Source organism: Microchirus variegatus (assembly GCF_963457635.1).
Source record: "Microchirus variegatus genome assembly, chromosome: 3".
In the NCBI taxonomy this organism is placed as follows: Eukaryota; Metazoa; Chordata; class Actinopteri; order Pleuronectiformes; family Soleidae; genus Microchirus; species Microchirus variegatus.
In genome coordinates this window covers 24,189,175-24,211,205 of record NC_139804.1, presented here as the reverse complement: position 1 = coordinate 24,211,205, position 22,031 = coordinate 24,189,175, and the positions used below count along the sequence as shown (strand labels likewise).

At 40.7% G+C, this 22,031-nt stretch overlaps 1 protein-coding gene across 2 annotated transcripts; it reads right to left on the bottom strand.

Moving 5' to 3' along the window:
- Positions 1 to 152: 152 nt before the first annotated feature.
- Positions 153 to 21,161, bottom strand: LOC310924702 (clathrin heavy chain 1-like; the record flags this gene model as incomplete). 2 transcript variants are annotated; one of them, XM_083886505.1, is made up of 32 exons in its annotated part: positions 153 to 336; positions 1,350 to 1,425; positions 6,285 to 6,506; positions 6,648 to 6,818; positions 7,027 to 7,137; positions 7,311 to 7,442; positions 7,532 to 7,681; positions 7,976 to 8,143; positions 8,383 to 8,490; positions 8,602 to 8,766; positions 8,853 to 9,010; positions 9,165 to 9,357; positions 9,461 to 9,644; positions 9,766 to 9,911; positions 10,136 to 10,258; positions 10,458 to 10,692; positions 10,818 to 10,960; positions 11,071 to 11,196; positions 11,282 to 11,445; positions 11,565 to 11,745; positions 11,859 to 12,023; positions 12,148 to 12,285; positions 12,474 to 12,596; positions 12,716 to 12,868; positions 13,394 to 13,594; positions 13,962 to 14,159; positions 15,039 to 15,212; positions 15,963 to 16,076; positions 16,236 to 16,397; positions 16,625 to 16,893; positions 19,607 to 19,844; positions 21,120 to 21,161. In XM_083886505.1, 32 exons carry the CDS (start codon positions 21,159 to 21,161, stop codon positions 203 to 205), a joined length of 5,067 nt encoding a protein of 1,688 aa, XP_083742631.1. In that variant the 3' UTR covers positions 153 to 202. The 2 variants fall into 2 exon arrangements, with proteins under 2 accessions (XP_083742631.1, XP_083742632.1); XM_083886506.1 differs by having other exon boundaries at positions 19,637 to 19,844.
- Positions 21,162 to 22,031: the final 870 nt, after the last annotated feature.

Genomic DNA, 22,031 nt, shown 5'->3' with positions numbered 1-22,031 from the left:
AATAATAATAATATAATTTAAAAAAACAGTACTCAAAATGAGAGTGGGCTGTTGCTTGCTTGTGTCCTCTGTTGTGAGAAGAAGACCATGGGAAGCTGGTGAGGAACACAAAGAGAAGGACAGATAGAAGGAAGGTACTGGGTCAAGTGGAGGAGGTGGTGGTGGTGGTGGTGGTGGTGGTGGGAGGGGGAGTGTTGTGTATTCACATGCCATAACCAAAGTTGGGCTGTGGCGGTTGGGTGTAGCCCGGTGCTGCTGCTGTGTAGCCGTAACCATATGCCTGCTGGGGGGGCACAGGCACGTTGGGCCCTGCTGTGAGCATGAGCTGCGGTGTGCCTGGATAAGAAACAATCGACACGACTTGTTAAAATGATCCATCAAGCAGTAAACGTTGGTACGTTATGCTACGATTTTCCATGCATCATGAAAGAAACCTTGAGTCCTCGCTCTAATTATTATGGCACTATACATTTCTAGCACAACTCGGCTCGACGACACAGTTTGGGTACCAGACACGTTATTTTCCATTACTATACTACCTCTTCAATGTCGTCATAACGCGGCTGCACAAAACTGTCGTAATGTTGTTTTATAAGCGTCTCACACATAAGCGTGGTTATTAACACCCATTTTCATGATTTTTACGTTGTCTTAATTATCTACAGTTCGGCATTGTTTGGTTTGATTCCTGTGTCGAACATCGCACTCATGACTCTTCCAGTCTGTCGACGTCACATCAGGTACCGTCCCGAATGGAAAAGCAAAACAAACAGTAAAGTCAAGTGAGTCGTTCTAGAACACAGTGGAAAAGAGGCAATAGTGTCAGCACCATAGACCGTATATTAAAAGTGGACATACTCATCCAGTTTTCTAAGTGTTATAATATATTTAATAGCCTGTCTGTGTTAAAATGAGCCTACTTTTCCCGAGTTAAGGGTTTCAATAACTAGTTTCGAGTCTACGTCAATAGAACATTTCAGTGTCAGTTTTGAAAATGATATTTCCATTTGGATGAAAACAGATGATAAGCACTGCATACGTGACTGGACACCAGTGTGACTGACAGCACACAGCAGTGTGAACACTGACTTTATTGGCAGGCTACACGCTATTGCACTGGTATGGTGCCACAAAATGTACTGTATGTAGCTGACTCAGCTCTCAATATCTGGCTGACACATCCTGTGGTGGAAATGCAAGCCAGATCAGGGTTTACCGTTCCAATCCATACTGTGGCGCCCTCTACCACTTGGCAGAAATACAGCTAAAAGATTCTGTCGGTTCTCCTGTAATGCCATGGTGACGACAGCATCACAGTATCATCACTGAGGTCAGTGTGTCGTTTTTACCGTAAACAATAGGTTGAGAATCTGTGGCTTGCTCCTCTTGTTTCCTCAGGGACTCGGAGGCTTCAAGTTTGTCCACCTGCAGAAAACACAACAATAATCACCGTGTCAGACCTCAGTTCCCCTCGGTGAGAGCAAGGGCTGAGATGCCTGTTTAGTAAAAACTGACCTCTGGGTTATTTCACTGGCTGACGGATGGGACCATTCCTGACAGGTGAAGACGAATAAGTCCAGATTTAAAATAAATCGGGCTGTTGCAGGCCCTCTATGAGGCAAGGAACTTAACACACCTAGAGAGCCATTGGCTAGTGGCTAAGCTATTAGGTAAAAAGCTGCTTATTAGTGCAAAGTATTAGGGATTAGGAAGGAAGACAAAAACATACAGCTATTGGGTAATAATGGTCCCACCATCCAGCCACCCAAATCATCTACACTAACATGTTGAATATGTAGGGTATGTAGAGAACCAACCCCGCGCCAATCCAACCCGACTTATTAATAAGGCCACCGTTCTTCCACCCATGTTATTTTACAAAACCATCAAACCACTCATTTTCAGTTTGGTATTTACAGCTTCAGAGTGTAACATTTGGTGGTTGTTACTGGGGTTATTATTCTGCTCTTTGTGAACAGAAACAATGTAACAGATTAAGGATGCTGCATCCTTAATCTGAAAATGGGCTCTGTCAAGCAATACTATCAGACCTGACTCGGGGAGCATTTGTGTGTACATCGCAGCAGTGGAGGGGCAGGCGAGGGATTCATCCCATCAAACTGTCTAACGACTGGGTTTTTAGAGCAGTGGAATTCACATCTGAAACTTTTCACGAGCTCTTCTTTGTGTTTTCAGTTAAAGTCCCACCCGTTTGCAGCCATCTCCCTTTACTACCCCAATGGTGCCGCTGCGTCAGTCTGCATCGACATAACACAAATCACTTCCTTTGTGCAGCCAGGCCACACACGATCTGAACAATGCTATGCAAAGAAATACAGAGAGAGCCATGTGGAACTGATTGGCTTGATCAGCACTGTGTGACTAATGGTTTGAATGTAAGTGAGATTTGTTTATATTCAAAAGGGCAAAACTATTAGACTTCAGTTGAGAGCAACATTTGACATTTCTGTCCAAAGATTTTAATTTCAAACCTTGATTCTAAAAGAGTGATTTCTAAAGGTGTTTTGGAACCAAGAGGAGAGAGTAAAAAAAAAAAGCTTCCTATTTACATTGGCATGTGCATGCCAAGTAAGCAAATATGGTAGACAGGCTGTTTTAAAACACTGCTAACATATTGGTGTGTATAAAGTCTTTGTTGTTAACATTTACCATTTTTTTAATATAATGCAAATTATTATTGAATAAATGGGGCTTAAAACAATTTCCATTATCAATTTATCCACCTTATGATTCATATTATTTATAGAACATCCAGAAATATTGATATATGCATAAGATGATCAACAGTTTTAAATCTCCACATTAATTGTCAGATAAGGTGAATTTCTTGTTGAAATCCAATTGCAATTCATCTACTTTGGATGTGCCATGTGCCCATTCCTACTTTTGCCCAGAAGCCCTTGCTTTGAAAAAAGATGATTTAGTATGTGGAGTTAAATTCACCAGGTTTGCAATGTTTTTGAGATCAGCTCTGAGGCAGATAATGAGGGGGGAAGAACACACAATTCAAATAATTAAGCAGCCAGTGAAAAGTTTCAGGTATCATCCTCAGATATGACAGTGTGCAGTTTAAATGCACATGAAACTGGCGAAGGACAAAGCTAAATGATGCAACAGGACAGATTTACTTTCAGAGTGGTCTTTGGGTTCGGTTCTCTACATACTATTTTTCCTACTACAGTCAGTCAGTCTGGTTAAGCAGGCTGTTCCAAGAAAAGACAGGCTGTTGTGTTTGAAAAAGGTCAAGAGACATGCGGAAGCGGCAGTTTAGTTATTTTCTTCTAGAAGAGTGAGTAAGAAGGAAAGAAAGTCAGAGAGAGACATGGAGGTACAGTGAAGAAAGTGTGAGAGAGGGTGGAGAGGATGGTTTTGTACAGCCAGTTCAAGGTTTCCAGAAGCAGGCACAGCCAACATCGATGTCTCCTAGCCTGGCCAGAGTGTTACTGATGCTAACAAGGGAGGGGAAACGCATGCTTGTTGGTCGACACGTTAGGTTTTCTTTCCCAGAGAACGTACTCATACTAAAAGATTATTTGCCGACATTTGAAGGGACCACACATATGTAAATGTACAAGCCTCTACAAACGCATGTTTTTGTCTGTGTTCTTCACCAGAGATAAATTCAGTAGTGCAAATGGACAAGGAGGAAAATAGGTCTCAGACAGAAAGGTCACTTCAGTAAAATAACATCTCACTGGCTCTTGTATGACTCCGGTGATTAATGATTACAACTTGCATGTAGCTGCAGTCTACACTACTGTGCCACTGTCCACATTCTGAAGTATATATGTCGTACACCTTTGCATACATTCCTTTTTACTTCACTTTGCCTGGAACTAACAGATTAAGCCATTTTGACATGAAATGGTAGGCAAAAACAGGTGTAATTACCAACATTGGTGTTCTACTCGGGTAGAATCATTGCCATCATAATTATATATGGATAGTGACACCTGTGTTCGCCCATTTCATGTCAAAAGGGCTGCAGTAAAGTAAACTGTATAAACCGAGTCTGACGTTACAAGCTGTGTTACAAGAGAGTTCCACAATATAGTTTGTCTGTGAGAAAAGCACCTGACCACAGCAGGTGAGGCAGTGACCCAGAGTGGCACTCTCCAGCCAGGCCTCAGCAGAGCTGATAGACATGCTGGTTCTAGTGGACAGCTCATTGGGTTTGAGGGTTAAGGTTGGGATGGGATAGAAATGGGTAAAATATATTGCTGGTGGAGTGTTATAGAGCTCTTGGAAACATCCACCATATGTATTGTTTATGAGTACAGCCAGCATAGAGAAGAGCTGACTGACATATTGCCTGGAATATATGCTGCTGGTTATATAAAGCCGTGTTTCCACCAAGTGGAATGGTTCGGTTCAGTACAGTATGTACTTTTTTGCATTTCCATCAGGAATAGTAATTTTACTACTTGATATCCTCCGTTCGTTGCCATTCGCACCACGCAGCCATCGGGCACAGCTAAAACATCGCCTTACAAGTAAAGTTACTGCTCTCAGTTGCAACACAAGCCTGACCGAGGGTTTTACCATTCTGAACCGTACCGTACCAAACCGAAACATACCATGATGGAAACACAGCAACGATCAATGTACCTGAAAAGTACAAAATTCTGCTGTGGCAATAAACTAAAAATGTGCATACTGCTGCTCCTAAATTGAGTAAAAATAGTAATCTGCAATAAAACGTTATTGCAGATTTATGATATGCTTATAGGAGGACATATAAGCAGTTGCCTGATTTTTAACTCAATTATTAGCGGAGCTGAAATCCTGTATAATTAAATTATTATTTATCCAATGCACGACAGCTGCCACTTTAAGCTAATTATGGTTACAAGTATGCAAGTTATTGACATACGTGACCAAATATGGGATGTTAATAACGATTTGTTGAAATTATTTCTCAGTAGATTAATTCAGAATCCAGAATTCAGAAATATATAAGATGCAATGTCACGCAGGAAAATAGCTCTTTTCTTTCTGTTTGATTATACATGCTGAAAAAAAAAACCAGATAGGAATTTATATATAAGTCAAACCAAAAGCTGTCACTGACACCAGCAAATCTAGCAGAGTCTGGAGGTTATGGTGTGAAGAGCACCACTCTAGAGTCTTGTGGGGTTGGTAGGTGATCTAGTGGAGATGTGAAGTTTACGATCAGAAGCAGCAAAGTGATATGGGGGGAGGGGGGGTCATGCGGTTTCTGCTTTTACTCCTCCAAACTACGAGCTACAGGATGGGGGGAAGAGGGGTCAAAAAGAATGATTAGAAAATGGATTCGACTTTCACCTTTTCCTTTATCGCATCAACCTGGAAAGGAAATTCAGAGAGGCAACTTAAGGAGGAAAAACAAAACAAATGGAAGTCTAACAAAACAGAAACTGACAAAGAGAAGAGCAAACAGAGGACTTTTCACTTAAAGAAAAATAAACACCCAGAGAAAAGAGATAAGGGTAAAAATGCCACTTTTGTTACAAATGCAGACTTCTTATCAATGTGTATTTCACCGTGCTGTAAACTGTACGCTTCTTCAAGAGTAAGTGAAATAATACATTGCATTTAATGCATTTAAAGTTCTCTGGTGGAGTTTGCTACAACAAGCACCAAAATGTGTGAATTCTATAGGTCATACGAAAATCTTCAGTATTTCAATGCAGTAAAGTCTGCAATTTTCTTTTCTTTTTTACACATGCTTCAATCAGCTCTGTGTACTGTTTGTTGTATTTTTTTTTGTCATGAAACACAAATGGCATGACTAATGACACAGCAGATTATGATTCTCCTCTGGGAGGCACATTTGTACGAAAAAGTAGCTTGTGTGGATGGAAATGCAAATGAAAAGGAAAACAGCAGTGATGTGACTAACAGAAGCACAGGAAAATGAGCATGACTGGAGGAAAGAATAGATCGTACTGGCGGGACTCGAACTGTAAAACTGTGAGGGAGACTGCGTGACATGGCCTATAATTCAGTAGCGTTTGCAAAGACACAATAAAGAAAGTGTTTACAGATTCAGTAGGTGCATCATTTGAACAGATCTGATAGACATTTCTACAAAGAAACCATCAGTCAAAATTTAAGTGAGATGTTTTACCCATCTACCTTCAATGTTATTTCACTGTAGTTATCTTAGGGATGTAAAGGTGTCTATAACATATCTGCCTTAAGACACCTTATGACAAAGCTTTGTTCTGATTGTTTGATTTGTTCTTTGGGCTGCACACACTCTGCATCTCCAGCTGACCCACCTTACTCAGATACTCTCTCATGACCTGGATGAAGTATGGCATGGAGAAGTCCATGATGTTGTGTCGCCAGGCCGTCTCCAGCACCACATCGGGCCGCAGCAGGTCGTAGCAGGTGAATAAACAGGCGGCAAAACACTCCTTCTTGTCTTCGTTCAGGAACCAAGCCAGGAGCTCTTCTGCAAGCTCTGTGTCTTTGGACTCTGATGCGTACTGCATAGCATCCTGCAGAGAGTAGAGTACATTCACAGGTCAATAAACTGACCCGCATTTCATAACATCCACTAGAAAATTAAATTGGTGACATGTTTTATATCACTTCAGATTAAAAGGTTATACTAAAACTATGATTTAGTGGCTATACACCTTATAGAGCTTGTCCTTCTTGCAGAGTTCGACACTCTGTTTCCAGCGGTTGTTGCCCTTGAACAGGTAGGCTGCGATCCTCCTAAACTCAATAAGCTCGTGCTTCTCCAGGCCCTGGGCCAGTGAGATGTTGTCGAAGTTGTCATAGGCGTCGATGGATGTGCGCAGCGCCTGGATATGAGAGGGAGGATTTATGATCCAGCTTAAAATGAAACTCCGTACAAACATTTATCCTGCTGGTGACAATTTAGATTAACTGAAGATCTGTGACATTTTGTGTCCTCTGCTAAAAAATTAATACTCATACTCTCGTTAATCAAAATCCTTAAAATTAGATTGAATTTTGTTATGACACACAGTGGACATTATTCAATCATACCGCATAGTCTTCCTCAATAATGAAGAGGTTGTTCAGTGCCTCATTCACTGATTTGTTGTTGTGATTCTGGACAGACCTGAGATAAGGTTTCACCAGAGGCAGCTGTTTCACCTAAACAATGTAACAGAAAAAGAGAAAATCATTAATGTCCGTTTCAACTCAAGTTGTTTCTTACTTTCTTAATATATGGTCACTTACTTCATGTGAATAACAGTCACAAATAATATTACCCAATGTTAGGCGACTTTGACAAATGTTTGTAGAAAGTAATATTGAACCAGAACCTTGCTGAAGAAGTTGACAGCGCGTGTGTGGTCCAGTCTCGGAGAGAGGACAATGAGCAGGTCATTCAGTAATAGTGGTTTAATTTCCAGATAAAAGTGGATGGCTTTGTAGTACAGCTCCACGTTGGCCACCTGAAGTGAAAAGCATACATTGTAAATGAAGCATCAGCATTGTTGTTTAGAATAGAACTCGCCAACAAAATAAAAGCTAGTGTTTTTACCTTGGTGACAATGTCTTTGAACTGGCCCTCCTTCCAGGCATCAGACGGGTGGTTCATCATCGTAATGATGGCATTGTCATACTCCTCGTACTTGTCATAGAGGAACACCAGCTCTGCCCACAGGTGGGCCTGCTCTGCTGCCCTGAGAACCTGACACACACAAACATAAAGGAGACCATGAACTTTTCGCTGTAAACCAGTCACAAAGTTTCTAGACAGATGTGTCCTGGTGGTGTTGGATTTACACGACACCCGCACTATATTTTCATTTGAAAATGGAGAAAAAAAACAAAACTGAGAAAACTGTATATCATATGAGGCCTTCTCAGGTGTCTTCAGAGCAGAATGTATGCACGTATAAAGTAATGTGGATGCAGCATTTAATAAGCTATGCTTCTACAAACAACAATATAGATGTTATGTTGTGATATTAAACTTGCCTACCTTTGGAATGTTGACACGGGACCAGAAAAGCTCCAGGTGCTCCCTCATCTTCTGGGGCTTAAATTTAGAGTAGAGAATGGCCAGTTCGGTGAACATACCCATGTGCGCACGCTCTAGCCCGAGAGCAGCCTCCAGCATGGTGATCAGCTCTTCAAAGTAACCACGGTCCTGTGGAACACAAATTTAATAAGACCACTGGCAGCCCTTCAAACAAGATATATTACAATCCAGACTTATACATATTACAATGGATAGTCCTGTCTTATTTTTCATTTATTTTAAAGCAAACTTAACTTGAACAGTCCTTGGCACTACATTTCTGATTCCTGAAAGTGTCTGTGTTTTCTCACTTCACATTTACAGTAAGTTACATTTTAGTTTAACAATGTCCTTGCTAACCCATGTACCTGGTAGTAGTTGATGAGTTCTTCAAGTTCATCAGCATGGACGACAATATGTAGGCCACACATTTGGGCAAGACGGAACTCCTTCCCATCTACACACGCAAAACACACCTAAAAGAGCACAGGATCAAATAAAATGTGTTTCATATCGATAAATTGACAATTTATTTGATTAAAAAAAGAAAAATAGTAAAGTGTACACTTCATGATCCCTCTTCTCACCTCCTTCCAGATGCGGGTGCTGTTGGCCTTGCGGGCTCCGTCAACAGCTGCCTGATATTCTCCCAGGTGTACCAGAGTAGAGGCCAGGCGGCCGAAGTTGGACACATTGTTGTAAAGCAGTTTGGCTGCCTCGTACATCTTCTCGTCATAGCACCGGTCACCCACCTGTAGGAAGGAAAAAAGACAGCAGGGTCAGTAAAGTGTGTGTTAGTGTGTGTGTGTTTTGTGTCTGTGTCCTTCTCAAGACATACTTGCTGAATGTGAGCATTATTGGGTCCGTTGATGAACTCCTCCAGCTCAGCCAGGCGGTTGGTCTTAGCCAGGGCAAAGATCAGCTCTGTTTCAACATATGATTCCCGAGCCTTTTTACGGGCCATCTGCAGAAACTTCACCAGGTCCTCCCAGTTTCCTGCACACAGCGATCAACTCCCATGAATTTCATAAGCACATCAATCTACTGTATGATCAACCATTAAATTCATTAAAATTAATATGATATTCATTCACAATTCTAAAGATTTAAGGACCAAATGAGCCAATATGACAAATGAAGTTCATCTTACCACTTTGGGCTGCAGCTTGTCCGACTTCCATATAAGCAGATGGGTCGTCAGCCTTGATGTAAGAGTCGATGGCTTCTTTGACAAGACCCTTCTGAAGCTGTGCCTTTGCCAGCTGACTCCACACTGGTGGCTCATTGCAGCGCTCAGCAAATTCATAAGCTCGGTCTAAGTTACCAATGTGCTCAATCAGAACCTGGACAAAAACACACAACATTCAGATCACACGATCACACATAATAATTATAAAGTACAAAAGCTTTTTTTAAGACCTTAAACTCAAGATATAATCCACTGACCTGAACAGCAGAGGTGTTGACATCAAATTTTCTAAAAATAGCAAAGGCCTCCTCAAACAGCTCATTGCTAATGGCAATGTTGGCGATATCTGGGGCATCATAGTTGTCCAGACGGTTGATGTACTCCATGACGCGTGTCCGATCAGCTTTAATGGCCGTCAGGATGAGCAAATTCTGCAGGTTTCTGAAACAAAGAAAAACAGTGAGCAACTATTTTTTATCTCCTTGAATGGAAAAAAACAAAAACTCCTGAACATGATTGCACTTCAAGTAACTTCAACAAAAAAGTCACAAAATCACATTACCTGTGCTCACTGAAGACAGAGTTATCCAGGACAATCTTCTCTAGAAGCTCAATAAGCTCATTGGGAAGATCAGCGGTCATGAAGGCCTTGACTGTGACAGACACCTCCTCTGGATCCTGGGTCTCTGATAGAGCTGTCTGAACAACCTGCAACAGAAAGCATCAACATGCTGTATATAAAACATTTGAAGTAAATTATACGATTTTAATAGTTTTACAATTTAAAAAGACCACAGGTCTGAAGACTAGAAATCTACATACATTGTTTTCAAAGTACTTGCTGTACAGGACTAACATAATACTGTCAGAGCAAGCCAATTAAACAACAGTAGCTCAGGAAGTTAGTTATTAAATACAGTAACAAGTCAAACCTGGTCAATGAGTGGCCTTCTGTAGTTATTGGTCTCCAGCAGCACACTCGCCCACAACTCGGGGTTCTTGCGACGTACAAGGTAGCGGGACAGACTCTTAAAAAGTGAGTTTTCATTGCACACCTAAAGGACAATATACAAAATGTTAATATTTGAGGCAACAAAAACGGTTCAGAAACAATAACGATCTTAGTTTTTATGTCATAGATGTGACTTTTCACATTGCCATAAAGCAAGGTTAACTAGTAAAACTAGGTATTAGTACAGTTCATGTTGAATGTCCATGTTTCAATTTAAGCCCTTTTCTTAAGTTAATACTCACATGAATCAGTTCCTGGTCACACTGTCCTCTTTCATAGGCCACGCAGGCCAAGTGGGGGTCTCTCTTCTCACAGTACTTCCCCACCACACGGCTGTCATAGAAGGGGTTTTCCCTCAGGAAGCGCTCGGGGTTGTTGTTGCTGTCGATATAGATCTTTGCCAGAGCATTGTGGGTAGCAGGCTCCTCACAACCTTCATGAATACGAGCCTCCAACCAAGGCAGCAGCAGCTTCAGTCTGGAGAAAGATATGCAGGAAGGATTGGTGAAAATTAGCTTTCTTATGTAACAAGATGAAGCTGCAGAGAGCCAAGTTACTGATTTCCTATTATCAAGCTGTTCAATACGTCCTCCTCTTCTTACCGGTTCCTTTTCTCCACTTCTGCAACCAGTTCATCAGTGGAGAATTGTCCTCTCACCACCATGATCAGGTTCTTGATCACATCCTCAGCGCAGTCTACATCCAGGAGCCCACCAATGACGACGGGCAGACGGCTTGGGTTCACCTGAAATGAATGATTATACACATTCAGAAAAATATCGGAGGTCCTGCCTCAGAGAGACAGACAAATGTTAAGGGACAAGTTTTCACTCTGAAAACCAAGTAGTATTGTACCTTCTGCACATAGATTTCAATGTATTTCTGCAGGCTGTTGCGGTACAGGTACAGGACCAGGTCATGGACGAAATCGAAGCGGTCACACACAATGATCAAAGGTAGTTGGTCAGTCAGTTTGGCTTCCTGTGAACGATAAAAAGTGGTATTGGTTAGCACATTCCAGCTGCTTAAACAATGAGAAAACTTTAGAGTGAAATGGTTTATTGACCTTGAGGAAGTTCTTCACACGTTCGGGGTCATAGCAATTACTCTCTCTGCAGATTCTCTCCACCTCTTTGATCTGGCCCGTCTTGCAGGCGGCCTGGATGTATTTGAAGTGGACCTCTGGGTCCTGGCTGAAGTTCACAATGGAACCCAAGAAGTAGAACAAACCTGCAACAAACAAATACAGGATAAAAAACAGCAACTCTTTAAAATGCAACTCAAAATGTCTCATCCTCTTAAAAACAAAAATGAAGGGTGGAATTTCTTGGTACCAATTCCCAACTTACCCTCAAAACTCTTGAAAGACTCAAACAGTTCAGTGAGGGACTGAGTCGTGAGCTGCTCATGGTACTTGGAGGCCACTTGCACACAGATCTGAAGGTTCTGACGGATGTTTGCAGACAGCATGGCCCTCAGACATTCAAGAGAGTCCTCCACTGACAAGGAGCCAAAGAAATTCACCAGCCACTACAGAGAAGCATAAATATAAAAAGTAATATAAAAAGCAAATACTTCAACCACCATCTAATAAATATTAACTATATTAATACATCTTATGCTTCTTGGTCTGCACTTTGTACCTCTGGGTTCAGCAGGTGTGTGTGCACCACTGCACGCTTTATGTCATACAGGTCAGTGTAATGCTCCAGCGCCCTCTGCAGGAGACCAGCTTTCTCACACAGCTGTGCCACATGTGCACGATCATAGTGGGTGAACATCTGATTGCCCAGGATGGCATCTGCAACCTAAAAGACACGATACAAGGAGACAAGACATTTCAGTGTCATAAATGGCTTTGCTGGCAAAGAACTTCAATGGGTGCTGCAGGAAATTAACATTTTGAACAATGCTTTGATTATGTTTATGTACCTGTGGTGCATGGACCAGATTCATTTCCAGCAGGCGTGTCTGCAGTGGTCCTTCCATGGGTCTATTGTTTTTCAGGGCATCTAGTAGGAAGGATGTGCACTGCTGGATCAGGTTATACTCCATGAACACATCAACGATCTGGAGACAAAAGAAAAAGATTCATAAGACGTCAAACTCTAAAACCTGGATGACTGATTGTCCATAAAAATCAAAACTGCTTCTTGTTTGGTTAGTGTACTGTAGAGCAGCAACACATTTCCTATCACACGGTTTCTCTAAGCAACACTGCTTAGATGATGCAAGATTCAGGTTTTTCTTCTTTTTACCTGTGTAATGTCAGCCAGTGGCTCTTCATCCTGAACCAACATCTGTGAGAATTGAAGGCCCTGCTCTGGACTGATCCGCATTACATTCCTAAGCAGAAAGATCCAGTCTGGTGTGTAGCCCACCTGCAGACACAACAGATTCTTCATTATCAATGTGCCATAGTTATCATATTCACACACAGAAGCTTAAGACTTTCTTATTTAATGAAATGTAAATAAGAAAGGTAGACATGGTCACAAACCTTCTTGGCATAGAGTACAATCTTCTGGAACTGACCGGTCTCTGCAAAGCACTGAATAACCTTATTGGGAACGTTGGCTCTGAGGTAGACACTGAGAGCAAGCGTAGGATCAACAGACTTCACTAAGTCTCCAAGCTCCTCAGAGCACTCGAGCTGAAAATATATGAACATATAGCACAGTCAGTGACTGAATATTAAATAGCAATAGAAGTTCAGGACAAAGCGAAAATCAGAGGCGAAATCAGAGGTGTAATTGTCAGCTCTCAGCAAATGTGAAAGAATGGAAATAGACCAACATGTCTGATGTTGAATGAAAGCACCTGTTTTATAGAAATAGGTTCTAAATGTAGTATTCAGTCCAAGTTCCCCTAAATTTCAAAAGACACATGTAACAGAAACCAGCAGCAAAGCAGTATTTGTAGAATTGGAGCAGCTGGACTGTAATCTAAGTCCTTCACCTCAATGCCATTAAGATTTAATTGTACTACTTAAATTATGCAACTCCTTCTTTGGAACAAAGGTTTAATGTTGTGGCAACTTAAGGTTTACCATTGTACTTGAGGTCTATTGAGACTATTTTCAGAGGAGCAGATGTGTTTCACATTTTAATATTATAATGAAATGATGAGAATAAAAATACAGTTTCTCCAATAAAAAAACCCAACAATGAACATATACCTTGTCCTCTTTCAGCCACTTCTCTAGTAGCTGCTTGCGGCCCTGCTGGAGGACTGGCCTGCACAGCTCCAGAGACTCAAACTTATTAAGCTGGCCTTGGTCCAGCAAGATGCCAAAGTACTGGAGCAGAGGAGACGTCTGGCCTGGTTGAGCCGGAACACTCTGGAAACGACGTATGGTGTCTGGGGTCCGCAGGATACCCTGAGAAGAAAAGATGGATAAACAAAGAGTATTATTCAAAGGAGTAGGGTAATGCAAATTAATCTTTGGGCACAGAGCCATGAACAAAATAGTTTCTTGGTTTTGGTATGCAAGATAACTTAATTAATTAATTAATAATTTATCCAACTTGCCATTCAGAAACACAATAGTTCAAAGCGCTTTATCAAGGTAAGAAAATATAATAAAACATTACAGTTAGACATTACTATCATATTACAAGACTGATAAGTTTAACTTCTTTTACATATAACGCTAATGTGTCTAAATCTGCTTAGTCTGAGCTTTTACTAAAACGGTGAGTAACGTAACTTGGGTTGACTCAGCTCTTAGTGTGCACTGGCAGTACCTTGGGTGCATTAGCTGCCACCTTGGCAGCCTCCGAGTAATTCCCTGCTGCAAAGAGGGTGTTGAACTTGCGGGCGAACAGCTCCTCAGCACCAGCGAGGTTGTTGCGAACGGCCATGCGAAGAGCCAGGTCTGGGTTCTGGAGCACGTTAGTAATGTAGGGAATTATGTTTTCCTCCTCCACGCACACTGACAACACCTGGAGAGGGATGTGTACATGCTTAATTAACTGTACATAACAGAGGATTTCTAATGAATGGGAATTGTACAGATGCCCATGTTATTTGTTAATGTATTTTAATCCACTTACGCATGACAACTCATAAATAAAGTTCAATGTAATATTAAAGTCCAAAAAGAATCCTCTCAACTATGATCTCCTACAGTAATTCATTTACACGTGCTATTCAAATCAATTGAACAGTGCACCTCTAAACAAAGTCAAGTGTTCAAGTGTTTATTTCAGGATACAGTTCTCTGTATGCATAACTAAATGGTGTAGTCACATGTGGCCTGACACAGTAGAGGCTGGTACACATTTCCACACAGCTTTCCTCAGACAAGGTCACCCCCAAGGACATAATAATACACAAAAAAGACCAGACATACCAGAAGGGAAAATAATAATGGACAAAAAGCCTTAGCTGTTAACTTAAATTCCCAGAGTGAACATTTTAGGATGAGCTTGATTGTTGGTTTGATTTTTAATTAATGGGTGGATTTGTTGTCCCATTGCAATAAACAGTATTATTTAATTTAATACTGCAGGGATCCTACAACTGTCTGTTAACTCAACATTTATTCAGTCAGTTTTAAGAACTGAGGAATGCTAATGTATTCAATCGAGGATGGACTTATTACTCTCATTTCTGACAAACAGAATATTTAATATATATTTTATAATATGCACCCATGTTGTTTTGTGCAGCTATGACAATGTGTAGCAACCATTACAGGTGAAAATTACACTGATGCATGAAATAGCTGTAAAAAAAAAAAAAAAAAAGACCCCTAAGGGGGTGAATCTCAGCACAGCTTTCATTCTGTTGGACAAATAGAGAAGAGTATATCTGAATACCTGTCCTTTCCTGTTGACTCCAATGATACCAGCAGTCGGCTCATGGGGGGCTGTGACAAAAATGGTCTCCCCACTGATCCTGTTCATGTAGATACAAGTTCCAGTCTCCAGGTCATAGAGGTGGATGTAGCCATATTTGGTGATGAGGAATACTACATCTTGCTTGGAACTGATCTAGAGGCACAGCAAGAGGAGCAACAGTTAATAAAGCACTTCACTGTCCGGTGCATCAACAGTGAAGCTACTATTGTTATTGGTGAGCTAAATTGCTTGTGCTTTCTCCAGCAGTCACAACACACAAAGATGCATTTGTTGGATTAATTTCTGCTATTTAACCACCTATTTTAACACAGGGTTCCCACACCTTGGTTGACATCAAATGCAAGGACTTTTCAATGATTTTCCAGGACCAATTCCCTCAAATTCAAGGACTGAACAAAGATGGCAGGGCAAACTGTAAGAGGCAATTTTATCAATTTGCAGCACGCAAGTGGGATCTTGGGGAAGCCGGTCTTTGCAATTTGCTTTGGTGAGGCAGAGATCTTAAAGAGAGAGTGTACAGTGCCCACAACACCACTAGTAATTACAACTCAACATTTGTTCTGCGTAGGCCTAGTCAACACACATGAATTAATGGAGGGCGCATGAAACAGCAGGTGGTGTCATAACAAACAAGAGAGACATTTACCTCAATATCAACTTCACAACTTTCTTGCAAAAAATTCCAGAACTTTCACCAACCCATGTCTGTTTAGGGCTTTTAAGTGCCTCTGAAGTTTTGTTTCAAATTCACAAACTTTCAAGGATGTCAAGGACCCGTGGGAACCCTGTTAACAGTATAATCTTTAAAAGCAAAATCTGCTACAGATGAAGAAAACAAAGACAACTACAACTACTGGGTCTCCTTGTTAGTAGCATTTGTACCTGCATGGCCACAGGGAAGTCATTTTGGGCTTCTGGAGGAAAGAAAACATCAACAGCTTTCTTTGGAAAAGGCTGGTTACCAGTCGGTGGGGTCCCCACTTCAATGATGTGCAGCTAAAAAAAAAAAGTAGACAAAGTCAGGTTCCATGGCAGCCTGGAATGTATTTACTGCAGTACAGTTAATATGTATTCTACATTTCCACTTCAAATTTATCTTTCTTGATCTCACTCTCTGTTTGAGTCCGAGACATTTACATTGACAGTAAATCTTACTTTTCCTCCTGCCTGTCCTCGCACAGCAAAGCAGAACAGAGTGGACTCTTCAGTGTTGCCCTCCATCTTAAACTGTGCAAACCCAGCAGCGTGCCCCTCGATAGGCTGAGACACCTTCCTGTCCACCGAGTACAACTGCATGGCTCCGACAACACGATTTTGCTGAAGAGAAAGCAGACAAGTCAACCCAAAGCCCAATGATTCATTATACCTCTGCTTCCAGTACCACTTTAGGCCACCGATAATGCTGTTTCACTACAAAAGCCTGACTAACAGCATCCAAAATATCTTTAAATCCTCTATGTTACAGCTTTTTTGTATGACACTTTACAAGGCATATACACACACTGTTTTCTATGTTAGTATAAAGTAGCCTATTTTCTATTTACCTGTGCTGAAATGCCAATGAGCAGCAACCACTTCTGTTTGGCGTCAGTGCGATAGTTAATAATCTGGCAGCCTGCCAGGCTAGAGTGACGGTCAAAGACTTTTATTGGCTGAGAGTCACCCTCCATACTCCAGTGGTAGACTGCGTTGTCTGTGACCAGGGCAACAGTGTTCAGGGAGATCCATTTCCAAAAGGTCACGTCGTCTGTCATCGTGTGAGCCTTCATCTTGCTCTTCATCTCAATGTTGAAGATCTGCAGGGTCTTTGCGGCTGAAAACATTCAGAGCCGAGGTTAACGCAGTGAAAAACAGACAAAACAATATTTACTACAAACCAGTTTAGAGACTAAAGCTACCACACACACAACCCACAACAGACTTTGGGAGAAAACACAACATTTGTGCACACCAAAATTCCAATTGGTGGAGAAAGGTTGGAAGCTAGGGTTTGGACCATACCAAAGGAAAGTCACTACCAGTGTCAAAACAAGAGGCAAGACCAACAAAAGGGAAATTATTTAAGAGGTAGATCTGCATTCAGTTATGTTTGATGCAGAAACACACTGGAAATAAGTTATGGTATAACTTTGGCATGCCATCATCTTAAAATATTGTGATGCAGTGGCATAACCGTGTTTATATATTTGTATTATGTCAAATCAAACCAATTCAGTCAGTTGAGACTGATTATGTGTAGCTCTTTTTAGAGGATTTTACATATAGAAACTCAGAAACCTGCTTTCAGGTCTCGTGCAGCAAAATTGCTACAGTTTGCGCTTCTCTGTGACTTTCCACAGTGCATTAGCAAAAACTTTTTTGACAGCTTTTTAACCAAAACTTGATTATTAGAGAAACAATTTCAGCAGAAATACATGGTGCCCAGTGTGAGTCAAAGTGAGGCTTTATGGCCTGTGTCCAGCCCTCCACCCACACCACATTAGAGAGAAATTAAAGTCCAGACATGCTGTTACGGCTCTTAAAGGATTCACATTGAAATTTAATCCTAAAATGAGGGATGAAGGAATTTAAGTTGGTTCTGAATGCGCGTTAGCAAAAGAAGACCACAAAGCACACAGATGGATGTGATGATCGGAGGGATGCTGGATAGACAAAATCACACCAATTCTGTTTTTCTTTTTCTTCTTCTACTTTAGCCTCACTGGAAGAAAACTGTTCCAATTCTTTTGGACCTACGACAATCAGGCTCAAACGCACCCTATAATTAAGTGCGATTTATAATTAAAATAGCATATGAATGATAATGTCTCATATTTAAATTGAGGTACAGTACACTGAAAAATACTCTTACCCATAAAATAAATACAGTAAAAAGAAGCAAAGGGAGAATGTATCTGATGTAAACTGCTATAATTAACACAAGATATGAGTTAACATTTATTTTGTGGAGGGGTGCGGCATCACCCAAGGAGGAGCCAATTCAGGGAGTGGTTATAGGATTTTATTTTAACATTTGTTTAACATTGTTCTTTTTTAATTGTAGGTGGAGAAATGTGCTCTTGGTGTTCTCTCTTGCTTTCAATGCACCGATTCAAATCAGTATGAATGTAGTGTATTTGACATGGGTTATAAGTTGCATAACAGATCTGATTTGTCTGTCAACTATCATTCAAATGCTTAATTATGATATACTTGAGGTAGTAGAACAAAAAAGAAAAATTATTTAACAGTAAACCACATTCTGCACTTCTGGAAATGTCACCGACAAGTCAGTGTGATTCTACTGCCTCTTCGGGCTGATATTATGTATACTGATAAATAATAGTGATATATTAGTTTATCAAAATAGACAAACCGCTTCTTATGAGTATCAGGGGCACATTACAGGACAATGTCTGTAAACAATAATATACTACTACTATTTATTTTAGACAGTTTGCTTATTGTTTCCTGTTATCTAAATGATCATCTTATTATTTGTTTCTGCATGGTTTAGCACTTTAAATACATACATACTATACATTACTGCCAACCATTTTCCAAACCACAGATTTGTAACATCTGATTACCCAGTGAAATTTCAGACAGATTTTCTCTGACGAGGGTGACACAAGCCTGAGAATGAATTCTCAAACTGAATTAAACCTGACACACGAATTACATTATTAAATTGTAAGTGAATATGAAATCAGTTTTACATCTGCCATCTGTCCTCTTAACATTCCTTAAGGTTGTTATTCAAGTTTTTAACATTAACCCAGTGTATCCATTCACCTATACTGCTATAAACTAAACATTCATATTCATACACATCACTGGTTAATCGAAAACTTGACAGTATTTAAGTTGTTAAATGCAGTGCTTTTCAGAAAATGGTCAGCTGTAATACAACATATGTACTGTGTAGAAAATGGGACAAACACCCACACACAACAGGAAAAAAAAGAAAAAAGATACAGCCAATTAAGCTGCCCTCTTATTTTCAAACTATGCACTGCTCATGTTATCAAGGTAAATCCAGGCATTCATTAAAACAACTATCAGTACTGTGCAAACATTTTAGACATACAAAAGGTTACAATTTGACAACTCATGATATGTAAAGTTCAACTCACCGTCTGCAAACATAAGAAAGCATTAAGAAATGAAAAAAGAGCAAAAACAAGCAAAATAGACAAAGCTTTCATGACAGAATGACATTTTAGTTTGTATCTAGTAATCTAATTCCAAACCTACTTGTCCTGGATTATCAAATTTCAAATGCATTATCTTAAATTTAGTTCTAAAAATTTAGTACTACACTTTTTGACAAACAAATGAGGTGGTCTACACGTAAACATCAAAATGAAGAGCAGGCTGCGACAACTACATAATCAACTGACAACACAAATATTTATCCAAACTGTCCAATGCATTTTAAAGAGCACAATAGCAATGTATATGACCATACTTTTTAAATCTATGTGCTTTTAAGAAAGATCTGGTACTCTCCTCTCTAAGTGGGACATTACTCTATGTGCTGACACGACTAGATAAGTTTTTTAGCTTGTGCTTACCTTTAAGGGCAATAACTTTGCTGGCAGGGTTCATGATGGCGCTGTCTGCAGAGATGGGTCTGCGGATGGGATTGTTGGGATCGGCCAAATCTATGATGACAACCTGGGCCTGCTCGCCCACTTTCTCTCGTACACAGATGAACTTGTCGGACTCCATGGTCAGAGTACTGAATCCAATGTTTGCTGGGTTGATTCCCAGGTTCTGGAGCTGAGATGCAAATACATGACTGTTTGTTAGTAACAGCTTACGGTATAAGGCATTTTCCACTGTGCTCTTTTTTTGGAAGCATGAAGCAAATATCGGCAACCTGTCCAGGGTGTCACTTCGCCCTATGTCAGCCATGACCCTCATGTGGTAGAAGATAAATGAATGAAGCAAATATCCTGGAGAGTCTAGACTCTGGGTTCTTCAAAAACATCTCTCACACCAGATAGGGGGTTCAGTTATTTTAAGGGTGGAATAATTGCAATTTTTCTGAAATTATTTGATTTGTGGTATCATTTTTAAGCCAAGCCAATTTTTTCCACATTCAACAGAATTAAAACAGGACGGAGATTTGCCACATGATAAAAATAATCAAAAACTTATTACATACAAAATATATTAATGCAAGACTGAAAACTTACGACATACCATCACTGAACAATGAAGTATATGCTGCAAAACAAACCCCAGATTGCAGCCTTTGCAAGTTTCTGTTAATTGTGTTATTTCAGTTAATGTAACTATTATGTCCTGCACCGTTATAATTATACAACAGTCAAGGAGAACCAAATTTGATGCAGGCAGTGAATCGGAAATGAAATTGCAATTTTATGGCATTCATCTAGCTAAAATAAAAATGTCCATATTACATGGTCATGATACAACTGCTTTCCTGTGGTCATCAGTCCTGCATGTAAAAATAACGTTAGAAGGCAAAGCACAACCAGAGGCTGAGGTGTACCAGCTCATTAACTCAATTGGCTTAATATGAATATGATATGGAGAGGAAATATGATGGGTGGACCACCTTGTTCACCTAGATAATGTGGTTAACCGGCACCACCACTATCATCATCATATAGATGGTGACATAATTGTTGATTCTGGTCTTTCACGATTCACTTCAAACACCGTTCACGACACCAACTGTCACGGCTAACTCGCTGCTGTCATTGCTGTACGCCAACCCTGAATGTGGCCATACCGCAGCAACGGACCACCCAAGGTCTGCAAACATGTTTAACCCGTGCCCGGTGTCTCCTCCCGTTACTCGGTGACAGCTAACGTTGACAAACGGCATCGCTGAAATGAATGAAAGCCGCTAACTTGAAAAGCTAGCTGCAGCTAGCTAATCGGGGGAGGGGAGGTCATTCATTTGCTGCGGGTATTGACGTTTAGCCTTCGATAGCATCCTGTCAAAAACGACGGCTAAGTCGTGAAAACACCAAGCAACGAGCAATGAGAAGTGCATACAGCTTTCGTGATTTGCATACACACCTGCAGGTGCTCCTGGAAGCGGATTGGCAGGATTTGAGCCATGGTGGTTTCCTTGAGCTTCTCCGGAGTCCTGAAAATCTAGCCGTGCGGCTCGCTAGCTAGCTAGGCAGTAGCACCGCGCTAGCTACGACCTCTTCACTGTTCGTGTAGGTCGGAGCTGAGCAGTGAAAAATGAAAACCACGATTAAAATGTGAAATGCGCAGTGGTTCTAATCGCGTCTCCAAAAGCTGGAATCAGCAGAGTAGTGAAATGTGTCCCCCGTCTGTGCGCGCTTTCAGCACTGCATCGATGGATAGCAGTGGCTACGGCTGATCTGTCCAAAATCCGCAATGGCGGCGGAAACGGCTCAGAGGCTTCCAGTCCGGAAACATCCAGGCAGCACTGGAAGGACACTTTCTCTGTGTGTGCTGTTTAACGTGGACAATTTTAATGCAATTTAAAAAATATTAAAAAATCACTTTGATCCAAATAAAACAATCATCTCTGTTAATGCCGTCCACAGCCCTGATTATATTCTGTACTAAATCAAACCTTTAATTCGTCCATTTACGTCAGTTCCGTTAGAATAAGCAACATCTACTTAAAAGAAAAATGACAGCATATTTTAGAATGTTGTCCAACTATTACCTTCCAATACCAATAATTTTGATAACAAATACTATCGAATCTATTATTAAATGTTTACTTTAATGCTATCAGATCTGGGACCAGAACTTGAGATGGCCTTTCATCTTGAGAGGGGGGGGGGTTGATTTAACTTTGAAAAATCATTGATTCAACCACTGAATATCTTCAGCAAGGCTAAATATTAGACCACAAACACAGCAGTTTGCAGCCATATTGCAATGCTGCCTCCTTCCCTCTTTTGCCTCTCAGATACAGAGTATAGATGCAGAGTACTTGATATTTTT